At 41.3% G+C, this 21,221-nt stretch overlaps 1 protein-coding gene across 6 annotated transcripts in view; it reads right to left on the reverse strand.

The window, feature by feature from the left end:
• Window positions 1–21,221, reverse strand: part of MAGI3 (membrane associated guanylate kinase, WW and PDZ domain containing 3) — a 74,746-nt gene that overhangs the window by 29,766 nt on the left and 23,759 nt on the right. For all 6 annotated transcript variants that reach the window (XM_049831687.1, XM_049831686.1, XM_049831689.1 and 3 more), the window contains exons 2-6: window positions 6,852–6,968; window positions 4,965–5,084; window positions 2,552–2,761; window positions 1,064–1,238; window positions 131–210 (exon numbers count right to left, since the gene is read on the reverse strand). In XM_049831687.1, the coding sequence (XP_049687644.1) occupies window positions 131–210; window positions 1,064–1,238; window positions 2,552–2,761; window positions 4,965–5,084; window positions 6,852–6,968 (702 nt within the window). The remainder of the gene's footprint in view (window positions 1–130; window positions 211–1,063; window positions 1,239–2,551; window positions 2,762–4,964; window positions 5,085–6,851; window positions 6,969–21,221) is intronic.

A 21,221-nucleotide genomic window follows, 5' to 3' on the forward strand; every position in this document is an offset into this window, starting at 1 on the left:
ACTTACTGCCTGTGCCAGAGCCATGTGTAGCAGGAAAAAGCTTCTACCACAGCAGTAATGGATTGTATCCAGCTGTGATAAACTCAGACATTTATCAGCACAAGTAACACATGAATTCCGAACATCTCACCTCCATCTTCACAATCTTCAGGAGCTTTGGCCTTCTTACAGAGCCGCGGATCAAGCCACGTGGTTGTCTTGGTGTTATGACTGTGGAGCAGAACACATGCCATTAAAAGAAGACAACTCCCTCAGACTGAAGAAAGTTTGCTTTTAAATATTTACCACCATAAGCAAACTGTAGCCTTTAGATAATACAACCTTTATTTGTGTCTCAGTCACATCATAAAATGCTAAAAAGAAAAGGTAACAATGATGCTCAGAGGTACCAGCACACAGGAGACTCTCCAGGACAGATGTGAAATGTTAGAGGTACAAACACTCTCCCCCGCCCCTGAGAGCTCATGTGGGAATAGCAGCTGTTTCTACCTGGAAGGAAAAAGTCTTTTTAGCCTCTTCTTATGCTTAACTCTCAGTAAGGTTTCTGTTTCATTTTTGCCTTAGAATTCATAAATGAGGCTGTTTCACATGTGCACATGAGCTACTTTCCTACCCTGTGCTTTAATCTGTGCTATTTGTATTTTTAAGCATGCATTCCCAGCCAAGGAACACAAGCAGTGAAGAAAGAATAAACAAGCTCTTGGATTTCACAGAAATTTGACATAGTGAATGAAGGTTTATACGATGTTATACCTCACTTAGCAATACCCACCCAGCTTTGTATTTTGTGAGATACAGAACTCATATTACAAACAAAATGACTTCACATGTGGAACCATAAGGCTTTCCTGTCTGATGGCAATTGTACAAGTATGCAACACAGATGACTATCAGTAAGGAACATAACAGTAGGAACAGATTAAATTTATCATAGAGAAATAGAAGCAGTAAGAGCAGAATGAGAGAGGTCTAAAAGCAGCAGGCAGCTTCCTAGACTGCAGCCCATCAGCATTTCTCCCCTCCGAAGAGCATACACACCCCTGACAGGTGTCAGTCTACTCACTCAATGAAGTAGATCATGCCAGTGTCAGTGTAGGCCATCTCCCAGTTCTTAGGCAGTGGTTCCAGAGTTTCATCCCTCGACAAGTAATTTCTGAAGTCCATGGAGCTGCTTGTCTGATTGTAGCTGGGAACAGGTTTCATCCAGTCAGGAGAATCTGAATGTTTTTCTTTGTTTTCTGCAGTTGTTCAGGGAAAGTGTTACTATTTGTCATATGTTTATGTTGTTTCTCACAAAGAACCACCCTCTTAATCTGGCTATGAGTGGATGTCAAACACATCCCTGCATGTGATGTGCATTTTTCCACTTTTTTTTTTTTTAGCTGTGAACTTTGAAAAGCTGACATGAAAACACTGAACTCTGCTCTTCCCCTGCCAAACAGAATTAGCCTTGTTTTATGTGTCTGACCCTACCCTGAAAAATCAACGCTGGCAGAAATCAAAGTTCACTACACTTTCTTGCCATTCCTACATAAAGAACAGTGTTAGTAATGCCATCAAAAAAAAAAACCCAAATCCTACCAATATTCCTCAAAGCACCAGAGTAAAATGTAGAGAAAACCCAAACTGTCAATAAAACAAACATCACTCTCCCTCAAGCCACAAGAAGAAAATGCTCCCAAAAATCCCTGCAGAAAACTTTAAATGCAAGCCTCCACCCTCCAGTCCCAAGGTTATGCTCAGTATCCTCCATCACATGACGATGTCCATGACCTTCACCTAACAACCAGCCCGGCCACCGGGCCGCTCTGTGCTGTGGTGTTGCCAGCCCTGAAGCTTGCAAGATTAGGTCAGGTCTGGTCAATATAAGTCTGTCTTAAACAGTCACACAGCGGATCATCTGCAAATGCAATGTGACGGTTTCTCTCCACCACCAGTTCTTCCCCCTCGAGATGAGTAACCATGACAGCGAAAGAAAGAGGGCATCCTGCCAATCTTTGAAAGGTCCGACTGGACAATGGTGCAGTCTCAACGCACTCTGCTTTATTTCTCTCCATAAACTGCCCTTCAGGCAGTTTCAGGTTGTGCAATAGATCCCTTAACCAAAATCATGTGAAAATTTTACAGTATGAGCTAGTGTTGCCCCTTAAAACAATCGCTTCACTAAAATCTCCTGCATACAAATTCAGTGATCTCCTCAAAATTAAATAACAACATTTACAGGGTATGAATTATACTCTGCAAAGGATTCCATGATTTTAAGAGTGGATAAATTTTTCCTTCCTCCTCATGCAACTGGCCAATACCCAGCACTACATGTTCTCTACTGAGCAGTGCATTTTATGATGCAATTGCACATCTGGCTGGGAGAACAGCTGTTTCTTTTTAAAATATAATTTCAAAATCAAGTAAAAACACCAGTCTGAATAGAAAAATGCCTTCAAACTTTACCAAAACTAAGGAAGCGGTTCAAGCAAGCATGAATGTTTTTTTGTATACTTCTTATCCATTCTTACAATACTTCAAGGAATTTCTCCCCTTGTCAACCAACCTATCCCTCCGCTGCCATTAACTGCTTCCTTTTCCTCCTCTTCCTCCTCTTCAGGGAGAGAACTGTCCATCCTTTGCATTTTGCTGACAGATGTGGTTCTTTTCCTCTGTGATTCGGTATCAAAATCATTGTCAAAAAGAACTTGATCCACTGGATCAGGCTGAAAGGGGCTGGGCTCTGCTGGAGGCTTCGGAGTACCATAAAAATTACCTGACAATGAGACAGAAATCAAGATCACTAAAGCACTGATACATGCTGAAAGTACTGGCAGTGAACGTTTTATTGCCCATGTGAAGTGTTTTTGGCGGAAGACCTGAACTGTAACTTAACTTCTTAAAGAAGACATCAGCAGTATCAAAAAACATTCAACAGCCAAAACCTATTTATTCTTACATTGTCTTTTTGCCAATGATGCTATTGGACATCGGAAAACCAACAGATTTAAATCAAAATTTCTATCCTTCCACGTTTTCAAAGAAAAAGACAGATTTGTTACTTTGCCTGGAATTCACTAACGCTCCATAAAGAGACTTGGGGAACAGTCTGAGAGAAGCAAAACAGTGAAAAATCAATTGTTCTTACTCTATATACTGATTAACTGATTAACAGAGTAATATGCAGCAACAGAAACACACTAAAATAAAAAAGCAAATCAGTTTTGTGCAGAAACATAAAGTAGCTATTTACACAAAACCAGTTACAAATAATTGCTTTTAAAGTTACAGTCCTACAATTTTCTACTGACAATACACTTGCTAAACAAAGCTGCTAATATAGCTTCATCTAAAAGTGATTTGTACTTGAGAAAAATGAACAGATTTTTTACTTCATTATTTAAGTCTAAAACACAAAGACTAGGAATCATCTGTTGTTTTCTGGAAAAGAATTTCAGCAATTGACCTCTCTCCTGACTGCTCATATGATTTTTATTAGGGAACTGAGCACACAGCAGGAGAACTTCCCAGAATTCCTGCTGGGGTAACTTTTGGTGGCTGGATATGGTTTTGACCATGTGAAAAAAATAAATAAGAAACCCTTCTGAAAATATCAGTGAGGGTGAGGCTCAAAATGGTGACAGCCAGATAAAGAGGTGCTAAGGGTGGGGGAGGAAGTGCTAGTTTAGTCTAAATTTGCTTAGGAGATTTCCAGACAGGATGATGTTAACAGACAGTACAAGACATGTAAACAAGGAGGTACAGAGCCTTTCACAGAATTTTCTACTTTGGACTTTTTTTTTTTCCCTTCTTTTTTTTTTTTTTAGGCAGGGGGGAAATCAATCAAAAACACTTAAGTGCCAGTAAACCACCACCACCTACCAAAGAAGTCCTCTAGATGCATGCTTAAAGTTGCTTTAATCAAATACATGTTAAACATATGTAAAAATCAGGCAGGTTTATGATCTGGTAAATTCTGTTGAACATCAATGAAAGCTGCACATGCTCAGCATTTCTGAAAACTTGGTTGTAATTTGGTTGCCTTCAAGTACAACTATATATTTGAAAAAAAATCTAGCCAGATCATATTTCAGGTTTTATAAACTTGGATACAAAAAGCAACGTGAGATGTTTGCAATTTTTTCTGTTCACTGTGTCAAGAGGTAAGTCATTCAATAGTAAAAAGCAGCAGAGAGCAGGCAATCATTACTTGAAACCCATCTGCAACCAGGTGCGCTCCACAGGAGTGCAAGACATCCCAGGGCTGAGCCAGTCAAACTGGTCTCTCCTCCCTCCCACTTTAAACAAAAGGGGGGGTTCTGTCCATCCCCCCACCCCAGAATACAGGGATGTGAGGAAGTTATCTCTGACTGCCATCAAACCCTTTAAAACTAACTAAAGCAAAGCAAAAGCCCATCACACAATGGCACCTCCATGACTCCTCCGGATAACCAGTTCCTCACAGTTCACTACCTTCATTACAATGTTTTTCCCCATCACATTTAACAAAACCAACTTTGCTACAGATTTGGACAATCTGGTCTAGCAAAATACTTGGGGTTTTCCCTGTTGTATCAGAATTGCCCTTGCCTCCTGTCCTTTTGATGTGCGCTTCTGAGAAGAATATGGCTCTGTTCTCAAAGATTTAAACAAAATTGACTGAATTCTGTTAAAACAAAATTGTACCAAGCATAGACAAACATTTTCAGAATGCTTCCTCAAAAATGCAATAGGGAAAATAATCAGATGGCATTAAGACTGGTTGAAAGGACAACCTGTGATTTAGTAGAGAGCTTTAAAAAAAAAGACCACTATTCCTTTTCAGTCTAAAAATAGACTTAATATTGCCACTCTACTAGTGTAATGACCATCAATGGGCAGGAAAAGTGGCACCTCCTGGGTACAAGGAGCTACACTTAGACCAAGATACTGGACATGAGTACTGGGTATTCCCATTCCATTAAACTTCATCAACATACCATCATATGTTCCACTTTCTAGCAAGGCTCCACTTTCTTCCAGTGCTTTAAACTGCTCAACAGGAATGAAATTATAGTCTACCCCAGGGACCTCCCCATCTCTGGGAGCCCTTGTAGTGCCTGAAAAGACAGAGAAAACACTCTTGTAAGATACTTAAGTGCTGCCTGCTGTACAATTCACTAAAAACAATATATTTTTGAATCTTTATGCAATGATGACATCACTCCAGTAAGAGAAGAGTTAGAACACTGGTGAGCAAGTGAACTATAACGTATAAAAACTAGGCTGATAAATTACGTAGGTACAGAAGTTGCATTGAGGAAGCAGGAGAAAAAAGGCTGGGCGAGGTAATTAGAGAGAATTCTTTCTTATGCTCAGTGAACCAAAAACTACTTCTATGGAAGCTGACGATGCCTGGGCTAGGAAGTTGCAGTCTGGGATTCTGGGGGGCTGTTTAACAGCTGTGGTATTTTTAACACAGCTATAAAGGTGCTTCATGTCTCCATTGTTTCCACTCACTAATTTGCAATGAGGTCAGCATGACTATGCACATTTGATTTTTGGGCCACCAAATCCATAACTGGGCACAGAAACTATTTTTTAACCTTTCAATTCAGAGCGTAATACAGCTATACTCCAAACCCTGGCTGTAGGTAAGCTTTTTCAAAGTAATCAGTAAATTGCTGTGTTAATGCAGAAGTTCTCAAAGTGTTATGTCTATAAATACGGGCCTCCCATAGTTATAATAGCTTAATTAAAGCTCTCCTGGAAAGGACTCCACTGATTCATTACTGCCCGTAACCTAATAGTATTTAAAGGCATATGCCAATTTTTTCAGGCAGGAGCATGAACAAGAGCTGCTAGTAAATAAACTGCATTTCACTATTATTATCTTTTAAGAAAGTCACAAACTTTTGGGCACGGTAGTTACAAAAATGTTACTTGACAAACTTTTAAGTTTTTAGTACAATGAATATTTAAATACAGTCGGTGATGAGCCTTTTTAATCCGTGAACCTTTGAGACAAGGTAAAGGATGATCTTGTGATAATTAAGAAATGAAATGGCACAGAAGGGTGAGAAGCAATGTATTTGGCAGCTGTAAGAGCGTCCTGTACCTTGAACGGTGCTTTCTATAAATGTCCACTCATGTGAGCAATAACCTTTAGGTACCTCGCTAAAGGCAAGTTAACACCTGCGTCAGTTGGACCAAAAGATGCTAGCAGATGCTCAAGAGCAGAAGGGCTGGCATAACTGATGAGACAGGTCCATCCAGATTCTCTCACTAATTAATTCTTGCTGTGACACTGAAGTTTGTCCATGCGCTGTTCTTTCCTCCTCTTCTTCTGCCACAGATTCACTCTCCCTCCTGCCACCACCTCCTTGTATGGTCTTCTCAAGATGAGCGAACAACAGTTCCCCTGTACCTTCTGACATTGCAACCCTCCAGCAACTCTCCTTCCAGCTGCGCTACTTTGCCTAATGCACATGACCCTCTCAAGATCTCAGTTTCCTCTTTCTGCAATACACTGACAAAAATCAGGACATGTTTGCGCTGCTTGATCATGCTGAGGAAGATTTATTTCCCATGGCAGCTGTGGTTATTCTAAGAACAACGACTGAACAACTTCCGAAGGGTAAAACACAGATAATACTAAAACACTCTGAGCTATGAATACTGAAGTTTTTGCTGTTTTGTCAGTCCATATTGGATGTACCTTTTCATTGCAACTTAAGATACAAAACTATTCTAGCAAAATCATTTACAGAAGTTCCTGCAGCAAGGTAAAACTATAAACCAGATTAAGAGTGAAGGCATTCAAAGCTCTCAAATTATGTGACAATTAGCAGGAACAGATCAAATGAGGCTGACCTTTACATACTTACAAGGGATGGTTCTCAAGTAGAGATTGTCTCTGATCACTTGCTGGAGTTTATGGTCTATCGAGCCCTTCTGGAACTGAAGGCTCAAGTAGTGGCGCAAGTCTTTGTTGATGACTTTTCCTTAAAGAACAACAAGCAAGAATAACTTGTTAAAATTAAGCAGGATCTCACAACAAGAACAGCATTTCACTGCTATAAACATTTCAAAAAAAGAAAGCAGCAGAAAGAGTTGGATTGTTCTAAATGCAGTGACCTGAATGGAAAAGCCATTCTACACTACCAAAGCCTGACTCTCTGCTGCTGTAAATTGGCACTGTGATTTTAAGCACAGCTGAGCACCAACCATCCAACCTCAGTGTCTCCCAAGCAAGATGGTGACAATATTCTGGAATTGTTTGGACATCAATAAGAAGTATTAAAATACAAAATCTATTACCAAAATTAAAAGTCTTTATAGCCAGGAAACTGCTTCAAAATATAGTAAGAATACTTTCTATTCAATTTACACCTACTGGCTAGGCACCTGAACTCAGTATTTTTTCAGATGGGAATCTGCATTCTTGATGTTATAAAAAAGAAATATTTTCTTTTTAAAAACACTACATAATAGGAAAGAGTTTTTTACAATTATTCCTTTGCAATACTTCTGTCAGGCATCATTAGCGAATCTGTCATATCACTAGATAACCACGGCCCCTTCAGCACACAAATAACTGATCTCTTGTATTAGTGCTTCATCCTTCTGACAGAAGGGTACAAACCAATCTTTTGTACCCTGTCATCTTCCCAGAAAGCACATTAAATAGGGTTCAGTGACCTTGATAAATTTAAGTTACATACTACAGCAGAATAGTTGGGGCTTTAGGGAAAAAGACTCAAGTCTTTGTCTTCAATACCCAACCTAGGAGATGGCCAGTAGCAGGCATATGCTGGTGTATGACAACAGTGGGAACAAAAGCTGGAACAGACAACTGCTCCTTTTAAATTATGTCAGCAACAAGTTACAAATGTATAAAACTGCCATAGGAGTGATTCTGACAGGAGCCTCTGAAGCCTGCTAAGACCAGCTGCTGAAGAGACTACCTCAAAAGGCCCCAGAATGAAATGGGGCACAGACCCACATCAGCCTTAATACAAAGCTCACCTACACTTTAAGCTGAGATTACTGTACTTACATTACGTGTCAAATTTGGAAAAAAACCAACAAACCAAAACCCAAAAAAACCTTCCACCACTAACAAAGTTTTCCCAACCATGTGTCACTGCTGCAGAGTCAGTTGCATGCTTTGGTTTTGGCAAGTTTGCACTTTCCCTTCCCTTTTTGCCAAGTTAAGGGCAGATACACACCTTATACTTGTCTCTCAGACATTTACTTGGCTACCACCATTCACTAACAGCAAACCATATTTCAATTTGCGCCCTTTTCCCTCTGCTGGAAAGTATTTAAAAGCAAAACCAAGATTACCTATCAGCCCTCTCTTCGTAGAGGTTTGTGCTGTCCATAAATTAACCAAAACCCAAACAAAACCACCCTAAGCCCCCAAGCAAAGAAAAGCCCACTGCACACCCACACATGCCCCCAGGAACATAGGCAGCACACCTGCTGCTTAACACCAGCCCTGAGCTCCAAATGAAGTCCATTTCTCACCGTCCTTTAACACTGCCATTTATTTAAAAATTATGCCCAGAAACACAAAAAGCATTCTACAGCATTGAAACGACACAGCAGTACAGTCCTCACTGCTTTCCAGGAGTTATACAAACAGTATGGCAATTCCCACTAACATGGGTGGGGTGAGCAGCACCCCCCGGCCCCCGGACTCCTTCCCAAACACGAAACTCGCAGTAACTCTGCAGCTCCCCGGGGCCTGACGCTCTCTGTTGTTATGACAGCAAGCCCCCAGCTCAATTCCCTCTTTTGCCATCATGAGCTGTTCTTTATAAAACTTTGGATTTGCTTCCTGCAGCATAATGAGCAAAACATGCCACAGAAAATGAAAACAAATGGTGTAATCTCCAACAAGAAAAATATTTTCCATTTGTTACTACAAATCACTTTATTATTTGTAGACAAGATGGTTTCTCAACATTAAAAAATGTTTTACCACTAAAATGGTCCATCCATCTCCCTGTCAAAGCCAGATCTATAGCACTGCACTTTAACAATACAAGCATATTTCACTTAGGCAGATCAATACACACATATTTCACTCAGGCAGATGAATCTGGTTGTTAGCTATGTTCAGAGCGCTACACATCAGACAAAACTTGGCAAGAGGTGAAAATCTGTACTGGATGTAGAATTAGAGATAGAGACTTTATTCACTGATCTTACCCTCTCCATGTTTTAAAATTTAAAAGCTCATAAACCCTTTTCAATAAGTATCAAGTCAGTCCAAAAAAAAAAAAAAGTAAAACCAAAGCTGCTGCTAAGGATATGCCAACACTGAGGGGTTAATCTTAACATTAAAACCTTGAAGACTGGACTATACTCTGAAACCAAGATGACTAAATTGAAGATTGAAAGGATTGCCTGGGGAAAACAGAAGAAAGTCAAACAAAATAGCAGGCAGAGAGAAAATGACAGAAAGTCACATAGAGAATGGTGTGCATTGGAAAGCAGAAAAATAAAGTAATATTAAGGATGCTTTAGGCAACCTCCAGAACTTGTTCTTATGCAAAAGCCAGATATTTCCTCCTTCAGGAGCTGAACATGCTCCCTTACATTGTTTCACGCAGGCTTTTAGGAGAACTTCATGTATCAGGCTCTCCAAAATGACCTAATAAATGTCGAGTTGGTGTTTGTTTTGCTGCTGAGCTGTCTCTGAAGGACGACACACGCAACACAGGGACCAGTCAAGAGGAATAATGTATTTTATACCATTCGGGTTCTGCAAGATGAACAGGCACAAGCCTCTTGTTTTCAGTTTTAATTTAAATTAACCACAAAGAATGAGGATATGCACACTGCAGTTCAGTAAAGAAAACTAAGTGACTGCAGAAAAAAAAAACGCCTTGAGTACCACTGCAGCAAAATACAGCGCTGTGAAGGACAGAGGCAAGTATGAGTGACAGAGACATTGCGAAAAACGGGGGTAGTGGCTTTCATCTCTCATCACACCATAAACTGCAACAGTAAAGTTGCCTTTGCTGCTGTACCTAAGCAGGACAAAGATAGCTATTTATACATGCAACCTGTCATGGAACTGCTAAAGTATACGCATTGCAATTGCAAACAGATGAGTATTGCCATGGTACTACTAGAATTCAACACAAAGAAGGCTGTTTCTAAATAAGCAGTATTGGTGGAACAGCAAAGCTCAAAGTTTAAATATGCAAATAAATTTTAAGAGTTCAATCTGTGAAGATTTTATGCTGCTGCCCAATAATAAGTCACAGCAAAATAATGTCACAAGTACGTCTGGCTAACACTGCTAGTACATGGAGTCCATCTGCGACATCCCCCCCAAATCACTCCGAGGACCACACGGAAATTCTCCATTTCATTTTGATGCACGTTTTAGGCAGGCAGACATAGGTGGCAACTTTCTAGAGGCATGGCACATCGTATTCACTGCACTATGTGGGGAGCTATATTCTGAAGTTTCCATGCCAACAACTCCTAGAGACAGTGGCATCTATATGCTAATAAGGAGCTGCAATGCTGACGGGCAAATGAATGAGTACACAGCGTTCTTCTTTCAAACTTTTCGAAAAATACTTTACTGTTAATTATAAAAGCAATTTTTCAAAGTAGCAGCTTATTAAGAGCATACTACTTTCCTATTAAACTATTAAACTATCATTACTATCATTATTAAACCATCATTACTAGGGCTTACACTTTCACGGTAGCCTTTAGCACAAAACATATTTTAAGGGACCAGCTGTGAAAATGGAATTGCACTCCCTCAATATAGAACCACAGAACGGTTGGGGTCGGAAGGGACCCTAAGGACCACCTCGTTCCAACCCCCCTGCCGTGGGCAGGCACACCTTCCTCCGCTAGACCCGGCTGCTCAAAGCCCCATCCAACCCGGCCTTGAACACTTCAGGGATGGGGCGGTACTCGTTCTCGGAGTAAATTTTTAAAAAGCCTGTCCGCAGTCCCGGTGTGTTCCACTGGTGAACCGAAGGGTTAAAAAACCCTCAAAAGCTCACACACAGCAGGCAGGGCGGCAGCCGAGGCCTTGGCCCAGGGCCCGGCGGGGGGTGGTGGTGTCCCCGGCGGCGACCGGGGCTGGGGCAGGGCAGGGGGGCTCAGGGCGGGGAACGGGCCCCGCTCCCCCGGGCCGGCCGGTCTCCGGGCCGCCGCGGCCCCTGAGCGGTCGGGCAGGGCAGCGGCGAGGAGCCGGTGCCGCGGCAGTCTGCCGCCACCTCCCGGCGCCGCCGTGCCGCGGCCCCGGCCCGCCCCGCCGCCAGCAGAGCCGGAGAGAGGCGGCGGTGCCGGGCCGGGCCGGGCCGGGCCTCGGCGCCCCGAGCGGGCCGCGATGCAGATGGGCCTGGGGAGTTTGAACCGCGCTCCCCAATTCCTGTCGCCCCACGCCCCGCTCCCCGGACGCCCTCGGCCCTACTGCACGCAGGGCTGCTGAAGCATGAAAGAAGGAAAAAAGCACAGATGAGGTACTGCTACGCAGTGTTGTTTTCTCGATGGAAACAAAGCGGAGGAGAAACGTAAACAGAATTTCATCACGTAAATTCAGAGTTTCACAAGTGTAAACAGAACTCCATACCCTCCAAGGTTACACTCGGCTGGGTGATGCGTTACATAAGGAGCAATTGCAAAAGGCAACCCAGAATATGAAAATGCCACATGAAACACACATCAAGGGCTAATAAAACAACTAAATGGCTTTGCTCAAGTGGCTAACTAAAACAGGAATGATCAGGGTTGATCAAGTGGAAAACAGTTCCTGTTTAATTAAAACTAGGCTATCAATACATAAAGTAAGATTAAGCGATCTGTGACGTGACTAAGCAAAAGCTGTTTAAAGAAATGTTCAGCTACACAAAGCAGATACGTTGCATTAAGAAACCAAAGTTGTAATTAGCGTGCAACACATTAACTTTATGATGTTCCTCAGCAACATATCATATATGATAATTTAACACAAGTTACAGATCCAAACACGTGCATTCACTGAACACAAATTCTCTCTCAAAGGATGCAAGAGAATCACCATTTTTACAGAAAAGATTGAAGAGCCTAGCAAGTGACACAGCCTCCAGTACTTGCACTGTGATGCTGCCCACCTAACAAATACACCTACATTCCCAGTATAAGAAACACGTGGGAGGTTCAAATTATTTCAATTAAATTAGAAATAAGAGACAGCAACATTTTGAGAATGTCTGATGCAGTCAGCAGGTATGGTTTTCCTCAGCTTGTGGGGCAGAAACATTGATGGATTACTATGCAAAAGTCTGCTTTTCTTTCACAGAAGAAAAGGGGCCAGCGGCCCTGGGACTCCCAAGGATGGCTGAGACCGACAGCACTGCTCGGCAGCTCATGTTCCCGTGCTACAGCGCACCGAGGGCTCCGTGGACATGCTCCCACTCAACAATTCCCTGTCCCTCTTCCAGGTAACACATGCAAGAACCTACGGGTGGAACAGAGATCCTGGTCCCGTTATCCACGGATCTCCACTCAAGGTAACTTCTGCTCATTCACTAGGTAACTGCTGCTTCTTCAAAGAGCAATAAAGCTCACTGTCAGGTGAAGCATTACTTTCTAAGAGATAAGGAGTAAGAAAATCACTGTGTTCAGGCCACAGGGCTCAATAAGCACCTACATGCCATCTGGTGATTACCAGCTGCTTTGGAGTTAAGTCACTGCAAGGATGTTCAAAAGACCAAAAGCAGATAATCATCTCAGGAATGTGACATGTATGCTTCTGTCGTTTGCCTTTTAATGAGACTCCAACAGCAGTAGGTCCACACTGCTCTGATCCCAAGTCTAAATTAATCAGTCTTTTGATTGCCAGATCCAACATCAGAAAAGGCCAACCGTTGACTAATTCAGCAGAGATTCTCCAAAGGGCCACAGTGGGCAGGTCTCTGGCTCAGATATTGTAAGGGCACCTTGATTTGCTGTATCACTGGTAGGTAGCGACATTTGTCCGAAAATGGCAGTCAGTCACAAGACATAGATTTTTTCCCCTGACAATGAACAGAACAGACGAGGTAAAGAATGAAACTTGATTTCCCAGAACAAACCACGGAGAAGAACCAAATACCTTAGAAACTTATTTTTGGATGCGAAACACGAATGATGTATTTTACAAAGACAAAATTACCACACACCCCCCTTAGATTATTAAAGGGCATAAAAAAGAGCAAAAATATATTTTAATCTGTTCTGGCCACATCACCAGACTTCTCGCCTTCTCCCTCAACCCAGGATCATTTGTAGATATTTGGGTTGAGAGCAGACCAACAAACATCAAGAACCAAACTCTTCTGAAATTACCGACACTGTTATCAGCAGAAGGAGAATCAGGAAATGACTTGGGAAAGTTGCTTCATGAGAGAAGGGAAAGTCCTGAGGATGAGAAGGTGATGAGCACAGATAAAACTGAACTGAACTATTTGGGAATACAGATAGGTATCAAAGGAGGTATTATGATTCAGAATAATGCTGTAAGGAGAAAATATTTTTAATATATATTTTTTTGTATTCCTCAGTAAGAGGTCTTACAAAAGCTTTCAAATATTCATTAACAGACTCTCACTAAAGCTGGCTGGGCTGTGTGAATTTCCCTCTACTAAATGTCTTCAGTCAATTTATTCTCTGCAGACAGGGACAGCAAAGATATTTTTATTAAGCCATGCTGCACTCAGCAAGCTACACGAGTGTTCCCCCCAAAAAATCTTAGATAACATGAAACTCTGCAGACTAGAGCCACTGGCACAGGGTTAGCATCAGCTGTGACACAACTGCGGGAACAGCAGAGACAGCCCAGGTTTAGGTGATGAATGTACACAGATGAGCAAGAGGCTCAGGAACAAGTGGAGCGAACATGGAAAGGAGAGAGGGGCAGAGACACAGCCTTGCATGGCACCTGTGTGGGGAAAATCCAGATCCGTCTCGTTGTGCAGTTCTGGAAGTTATTTCAGCATCTGGAGAAAACATGTTATAACAAAGGGAAAAAAGGTATCTGAGAAATTATCAAAACTTTCAGGCAAAGGACAATTTGAGAGAAGTCCTTTACTTTGTTCTTCCTTTGTGATGAGCTTTTGTATACAGCCCTGCCAAGCACATCCCAGCCTTCTGAAAGCTTGAAGAGACTGCTATCCATTTGCTTTATTTTACCATGCTTTTTAATTGCATCACATAAAGGTATTTAGGAAACACTAGCCATATGAAAATCATTACCCTCCTGCATGCCAATGTCCTATGGAGATATACTCAGGGGACATTCAGACTCAGGGCAGCTTTCTGCTGATGAACCTGACGTGCTCTGCATACTCTCAAGCTGTCCTGCTCACCCTTTTCCTGTGCAATGCATCCAAGAACTGGACATTTAATAAATATTGAAGAACTATGTAAATAGCTACATTTATGAGACTGATTTTACAAATCCTTACCAAATACTCCAAGGCATAGAGTAATGACGCAAGACTAACTGGCACAGGTGGGAAGTCCCCAGAGCATCAGCACAGAATGAAGGAAGCAGGACTGGAGGAGACCTCACCGACAAGTGGCAGGACCTGCTCAAGCAGCAGAGGAAGGAATTTAATTCCTCCAAGTAACAACTAACCTGTAAACTTTTAACTACAATAGCAAATCTTGTTTCTTTGTACTTAAGAGAAATCATGGTGCAGAGCATTTGCTGATTACCATACTGTAAAGTAAAGGTTGTTAAGTGGCTAAATGTTGCTAGTGTCAATCTTCTTTAAAGAAAATTGAATTAAGGATCTTTTATGTAGCTGAACTATGGCTGTGTCATTAAAGATATTCTGCAAATTCAGAAAAAGTAAAGGGTATGTCAGATTCATCCAATTACATTAACATGATAGACATAGAACAATTCGTAGAAGAATTTACATAGGGTCTACTGTACAGAAAAAATCTCAAGGCACTTCATAGCCACAATAATCCATTAAGCCAGACTCATTTACTAGCTGAAAGATATTAGAAAGGTTTACTGTGAAAGGCTTGTTTAATTGTAGTTTGTTATATGCTGTCCAGTAAATTCTTAGTAATATTTCTTATTTACGGAAATTATGGTAGAGATAAGCCTTACAGTTTTAGTAAATCATATACACCACAGCATTCAAAATACTGGAAGAGTGTTTTACAGTACTTCTGAAATAAATGAAAAACTGTTTATCCAGATTTAAGAAACAAGGTTACCACAAGCCTCATTACAGTATGTACATCCCACTTCACTTTGGGGATCTTCCTATTTTTGTTAATAACAAAATACACTTAGAAAACACCAGTAACTCCGAGTTTTGACTTTTTAAGCCTACAGATTTAGGACATTGCTCATTACTAAAAAAATTATCAGAGGCAATCAACACAAGCCTTTACAAGATAATGCCTTAAGATCTTCAGTCAAGGTGGTAACTGATTCAGGGAGATAAAGTTTCTCAATCCTCATTCTTGAACATCACAGCATACTGTGTTATACTGTTTCCTTGATATCTTACAGGGTTGGAAATATTCTACCAATAAACAAGCTCATTGTTGGTAAACCTATGCAAAAATAATTTGGCTTTGTGTTTGCTTATGAACTTCATCATCAAAGCCTTTAAAGTTTTGAAGATAACTAAAATATGCTTTGGAAGGCATATCCCCAAACAATCTTTAAGAAATAAAAAAAGCATTGGCAAATAATGCATTGTTTATTCTGAAAAAAAACACTTGGAGCTGAGAAGGACAGGAGACGAAATGTAAACAGTGGGAGCCTGTATGCAATCCTCCAGGTTTTTATTTTTGGCAGTATAGAAACAGCAGTCTCAACTATAACAGAAGCCTCTAGATTGTGAATATTCATGGCTGAGTTCCTCATCTACCATGAAAAAAAAATAAATCTATTGTTTAAGTGCAGAAGGAAGAAGAAAGAAAATATTGGCAGAACACAGGTGGCATTTAGATGGAGTCTTTCAGAGCCATTTGGTTGGTACATAAAAAACCCACTTGTTACCCAACTAATAATTGCTGCCGTTTGCAAATAGATGCATCATAGTAGGCTGAATGTTGGAAGCGAAGAGTAAAGATCCAGCACTGTGAAATCAAGTGGTTTTTAACAGAGGAAAGAATCACCTTCTACCACCTACCCTGAGATCATGCCCCCCCAGCTCCAGAGCACAGAACTTCTGTGGGCAGGGGTGGTGGACACTCCCCTGCACCCACGGATGACAGCTCCCATCTAACCACAAAGGACAACAAACACAGCTTTACTTCACCTAAAAGCAAAAGCATTTAGCTCACATGCCAGAACACATACCAAACAAGGAGAGCATCAGCAAAGCTCAAGTGCAAAGCCCTGGGCTGCCAGGGCTGGAGAAGCAGGAGCGCAGAGCTCCCAGCAGATGAGCTGCCCCTTCCCTCCGATCTGCTCCTCAGGCACTGCCCCATCTCCGCAAGGGTGCCTGCGGCCAGCTAACACACAGCAGGACAGTGACACGCACTGCTTTGGAATTGCAGAAAAAGTTATAAATTAAGACCAGCTGCATTTGGAAACCCATATGTAGGACAGTGACAGATAAAGGCTCTACTGGACTCAAAAACAAGCAGCATTTTGCAGCAATACTACCTCAGTTACAAGAATCTCCATTAGAACCGAGCACAATTTTGTGAACATGTATGTATCTTTTCATGAAAATAAAGTATATACATTTAGTGGGGTTCACACGAAACAAAACATACATGTAAAAAACCAAAAAGATTAGTACACAAAGATAATGAGAAATGTTGGCAATTACTGGTGGACCACACAGTTCATTGTTTTTCACCAAATGCTACTTTTTATTTCCTGCATCTCGTTACACCTATAGACATTCTCTGCCTAGGCATGATTTCTATGGAATGACAGCAGACATCATTTTAAGTTGGTTTTGTGCAATGCATAGGTAGCAAAAAAGTTTGCATAGCCTAATAAACTTTCTGCCTATAACCTTAAGGATTTTTAAAATTAAAATCTTTGAGTAAGTTCAAATTTCCAGATGCCAGCTTCAAGCAGACTAGTATCAGAAATTATTACAGTAATATACTGCACATGCAAAAAATCCATTAACCATGGGAGTTCAGTCAGGAAAATTACCAATGGGTAGGGTTTTCTCTGATAATGCCAAGTATTTTAATGTACCATTATTAAACAGGAGAACAGCAAGGCACAAAGAACTGTACAGCTGTTTCTGATATAAGATCAGACACTGATGGAGATACGAGTAGAACTCAAGTGATTTAAAATAATGAATGGCTTTCAAATAAAATGCAAACATAACCATTTCGTTCAACTTAACAGTAGGGAAGAAAAACGCAAAAGAACTTTCCACAAGAGAACAGTTTGACCTTTTATATTATATATGGAGAGTTTCCTCTCCTCTCTTCGATTTAGTATTTTCTTGAGAAGTGAAAAAAAGCACTGAACAGATCAACAGTCTTTTGCCTATTTATAAAGACTTGCTATATTTTCAAGAGATATTTTAATCTTCTACTTTTCTCAAGATCCTTTCCCATACTTCACTGGGAGGCAGCATGTATCCTACTTAATTCACAGGAAAGATGAAGCATTTTACAACTTGTTGAAACAACCAAGGCTCACTGCAGAGAATTTGGTTTTAATTACCATGGGTTAGTACCTAAAAGAAGAGATATACTCTGCTCTCAGCTCAGACAGCATTTTGTATTTTCACACTATTACGATGGCTGAGGGGCGAAGAGTCAGTGAAGAGCGTCTGTGCAGAAAGTCACCCTCGAGACATCACTGTTGATACACCAGATGAAGCTGTCCTTCTTGCAGGTCAGCAGGGAAAGGCATCCTTTCATCTGGCTGCAGCTGCTCTTTCTCCTCACCTCCACCGCTGCTCTGCTTGTCCCCGTCCTCCTCATTTTGTAGCAGTCCCCACAATACTCCATCCGCTAAAATGGCACAATTTCAATCTCAGATAAGATGTGTTGGCACTGATGATAAAGAACAAGAATCCAGATAGACTGCACCCTGTAAGCCTCTACCACTGCCAGGTTTAAGACAAAGACAAGGATTTACAGGGATATCTGGAAAGCTCACTGAGCACAGCCTGGGAGCTTGAAAGACAAAACAAAACAGATTTGTAAGATTGAACTATGCCTCTCAAAGCAAGAGAGAAACGTAAAGCATGAGAGGCAACAGGTTTCTGACATCATGACAGTAGGCGAATACAAACACACTGAGCAGGACAGAATATGATCTAATTGAATCACCATGCAGGTGATGGCGCCTGTACAGCAACACACAAATGGGCTCAAATGTGTTACAAGAGCGTGTTACAACAACCTAAAACGGTCAGAACAACAATTAGAATTCATAAAACGCAAACATGTTAAAAAAATAAAAATACAGGGTTGTTTTAATAATAGCACTTTATTAAGGCTTCCTAATTAGGCACTCAATCCCTTGCTGAGTTTTAATCACTGTGCAACTCACTACACCTACAGAGGCTGCGTGGCATGAGTAGTATCTGTCACTGCAACACTCATACTGTAAAGTCAAATACAGACATTGGAGCCATGAAATCAGAGTCCTCTGTAGTTGTCATAGGTCGTAACAATACATAAATCATTTAGTCTGCTCTTAATTGAGCAGACATAGAACACTCCATAACAAAGAGAAGTAACCTGAACAAGAGGTGATTTTCCTTCATGTAACTATGGCTTGTTTTTCCCCAATTTATAAACAATTTTCCATTCATTCCCTTAAATTTACAATGTGAGGTTTTAGTTATTCACACCAGAGAAAACAGTTTACTGAGACAGCAAACAAACCAATTTGGTCTAGAAAGCACAATTAACATATACAACTGAACAAAGTGTTGCTTGAGTCCCAAATCTGTTCTAATATTAATGCTTCCCTTCCATAATCTGCAGCTAATGTGCAAATATCAAGCATAACATTTAGAAAGTAATGTTTCAATATGCCACCCCAACAAGGGATTACACACAGGGTAACCTATTCTGCAGGTAACCTATTGCAGTGTTTGGCAAAAGTTGTCTGCCCTTGTGTTTGTCCTAACATAGCATGACATTTCAGACACCGATGTATGTATAACATACCATATCTTATTGCTTAAGCAGCGTGCAGTTCTACAGAATGACACATTTCAGTCACATCCCCAAAGAAAAATGTCCTTGCAGCTGCTCTGTATTACACAAGTGATTTAATCTGCTTGGGACTTGGCACTGTTTTCCCAGCATAAGGGTACATGTTCACATGCCAAGACCTTTTTTTTTGTTGTTGTTTTGGAGTGTTTTGATTAGTATAGAACTTATGCAAATGATAGACAGGTTTATTTTTAGCCTGCTTTCCATAGGAAGCAAAACATGCAATTACACTCTGCATAATTTCTAGGCCCACTAACCTGTTTCAGCCTGGAGTTGAGCAGAGTAGCTATATTCACAAAGACGCTGTACGTTTGTCTGTTCCCCTGGAACACAACAAAACTCCTGGATGGCCAACCAACACAGGCAACAGAAAACATTCACAGCAAAGGCATCCTGCAGCTGTGTCCATGAGCAGCAGCACAAGGTCTATTGTAGCTGGACCCATAAACCAAGTTCACACAACAGCAAACTGGGCTCTCAAATACCCAACCCATCCCAAACATCTCTGCTTCACATTGTTTTCAAGTACAACAGTTCACTCCCACACACTGGCCCATGCAGAAACATCATTGATGGGCTTTTTGTGCACACAGTTCTGTTTGGCTCCTCAACCCCCACTTACTACAGGACCCCCCAGGCTCCAGCCAGGGCAGGGACCCCACTGAGCACTGGACACACAGGTAAAGGAGCAATTCCTGCTCAGAGGAACAGAATCATTATGCAGTTTTTATGAAGGAATTAGGGTTTCTCAAACCAGCTTTTCAAGGAGCTCGAGAAATCCCAACACTCCCAGAGCCTGGCTACAGCACTCCTAACAGATAGCTTGAGCTTTACCAGAAAGAGGCAGTTCAGCAGTAAATTCAAGCAGCAGATCACACAGCTGTGCCTCACCATGCTCCCAAGGACTCCCAGGAAAACACCAACAATCTACATGCTAGGTCAGCACTCCTCTGATCAAATTAACAGATGTGCCATGTCACAGCAGTATTGATTAGAGACATCTCAAAGTTTAATTGGAAAACAACACACAGCCCCCCCAGCACTCTGCACAATATGGACAGTCAGCAAAATCCCTGTAACTCCAGATGTGCACTGGCCATGACTAATGTTAATGCCTGACTCATACAGAGTTCACATGGCAATTCTGCATAGAGATGCTTTATTCATTCCGCTACAACGGCTAAGGATTGGGGGCACACCAGCATGCACCTCAGTGCTCCAGTAAGAAACAGAGAAGTCCCTGCAGACAGCCTAGGGCAGTGCCCACGGGAACACATGCCACGCAGCAAGCACGAAGGCTGCACAGTGTTTCTTCTCACAGATACACTCTCTGCACAAGCACGGCTGGAAGAAAACAGGTTTATGTTCCTGACATTTTTCAGTGCATTTCTCAGCAAAAACAAGCTTGTTACAGAAAAGTATCAACGCTGACATTTTAAAGTGCTTGTATAAACAGCACTGCAACTTTTAGCTTGCCTAAGTCACACAAGTTTCATAAAAGTAAAATAAGAAAAATACTTTCTCTCAAAACGCAACCTACAAAACAGCATTTAGTATCAATTGTGGTTAACTTATACCCTTAAGGAATCTTGCGAGATTTAAAGTTTTCCTCAGAATGCCTCCGAGAACATACTGATGCACATCCACTGTACAGTTTGACAGTAAGTGTACCCAACTCACAGTGTTACTACATTGTAAGTTAAACATAAGAAAAAAAATAATTCAAGACCTACCAACATTGTTCAAAATACTATAAAAAACCTCTCAATTCAGAAAATAAGGTAATTCTCTCTTTCACCTGTATGAAGATGTCAGTCACGTGTCTTTTCCATCATTTATTTGGCACTATATCTACAGACGAAAAGTACAAAAAAAGCCAGGAGGCTCATCCCAGCTACCTACAAGACAGGGCTCAGCTACCAGCAAAGCACATCCTCAGACACAAGCAAGCTCCTACCTTGTCCATAGAGAACGAGCACACATTTATCTGTCACAGCCATTAATCTCACCAGTTTCACTCAGTGAACTACAATTCTGCTATCACCTACCTTTGCAGGGACGCT

Source organism: Accipiter gentilis, chromosome 29 (assembly GCF_929443795.1).
Source record: "Accipiter gentilis chromosome 29, bAccGen1.1, whole genome shotgun sequence".
NCBI classification, from domain to species: domain Eukaryota; kingdom Metazoa; phylum Chordata; class Aves; order Accipitriformes; family Accipitridae; genus Astur; species Astur gentilis.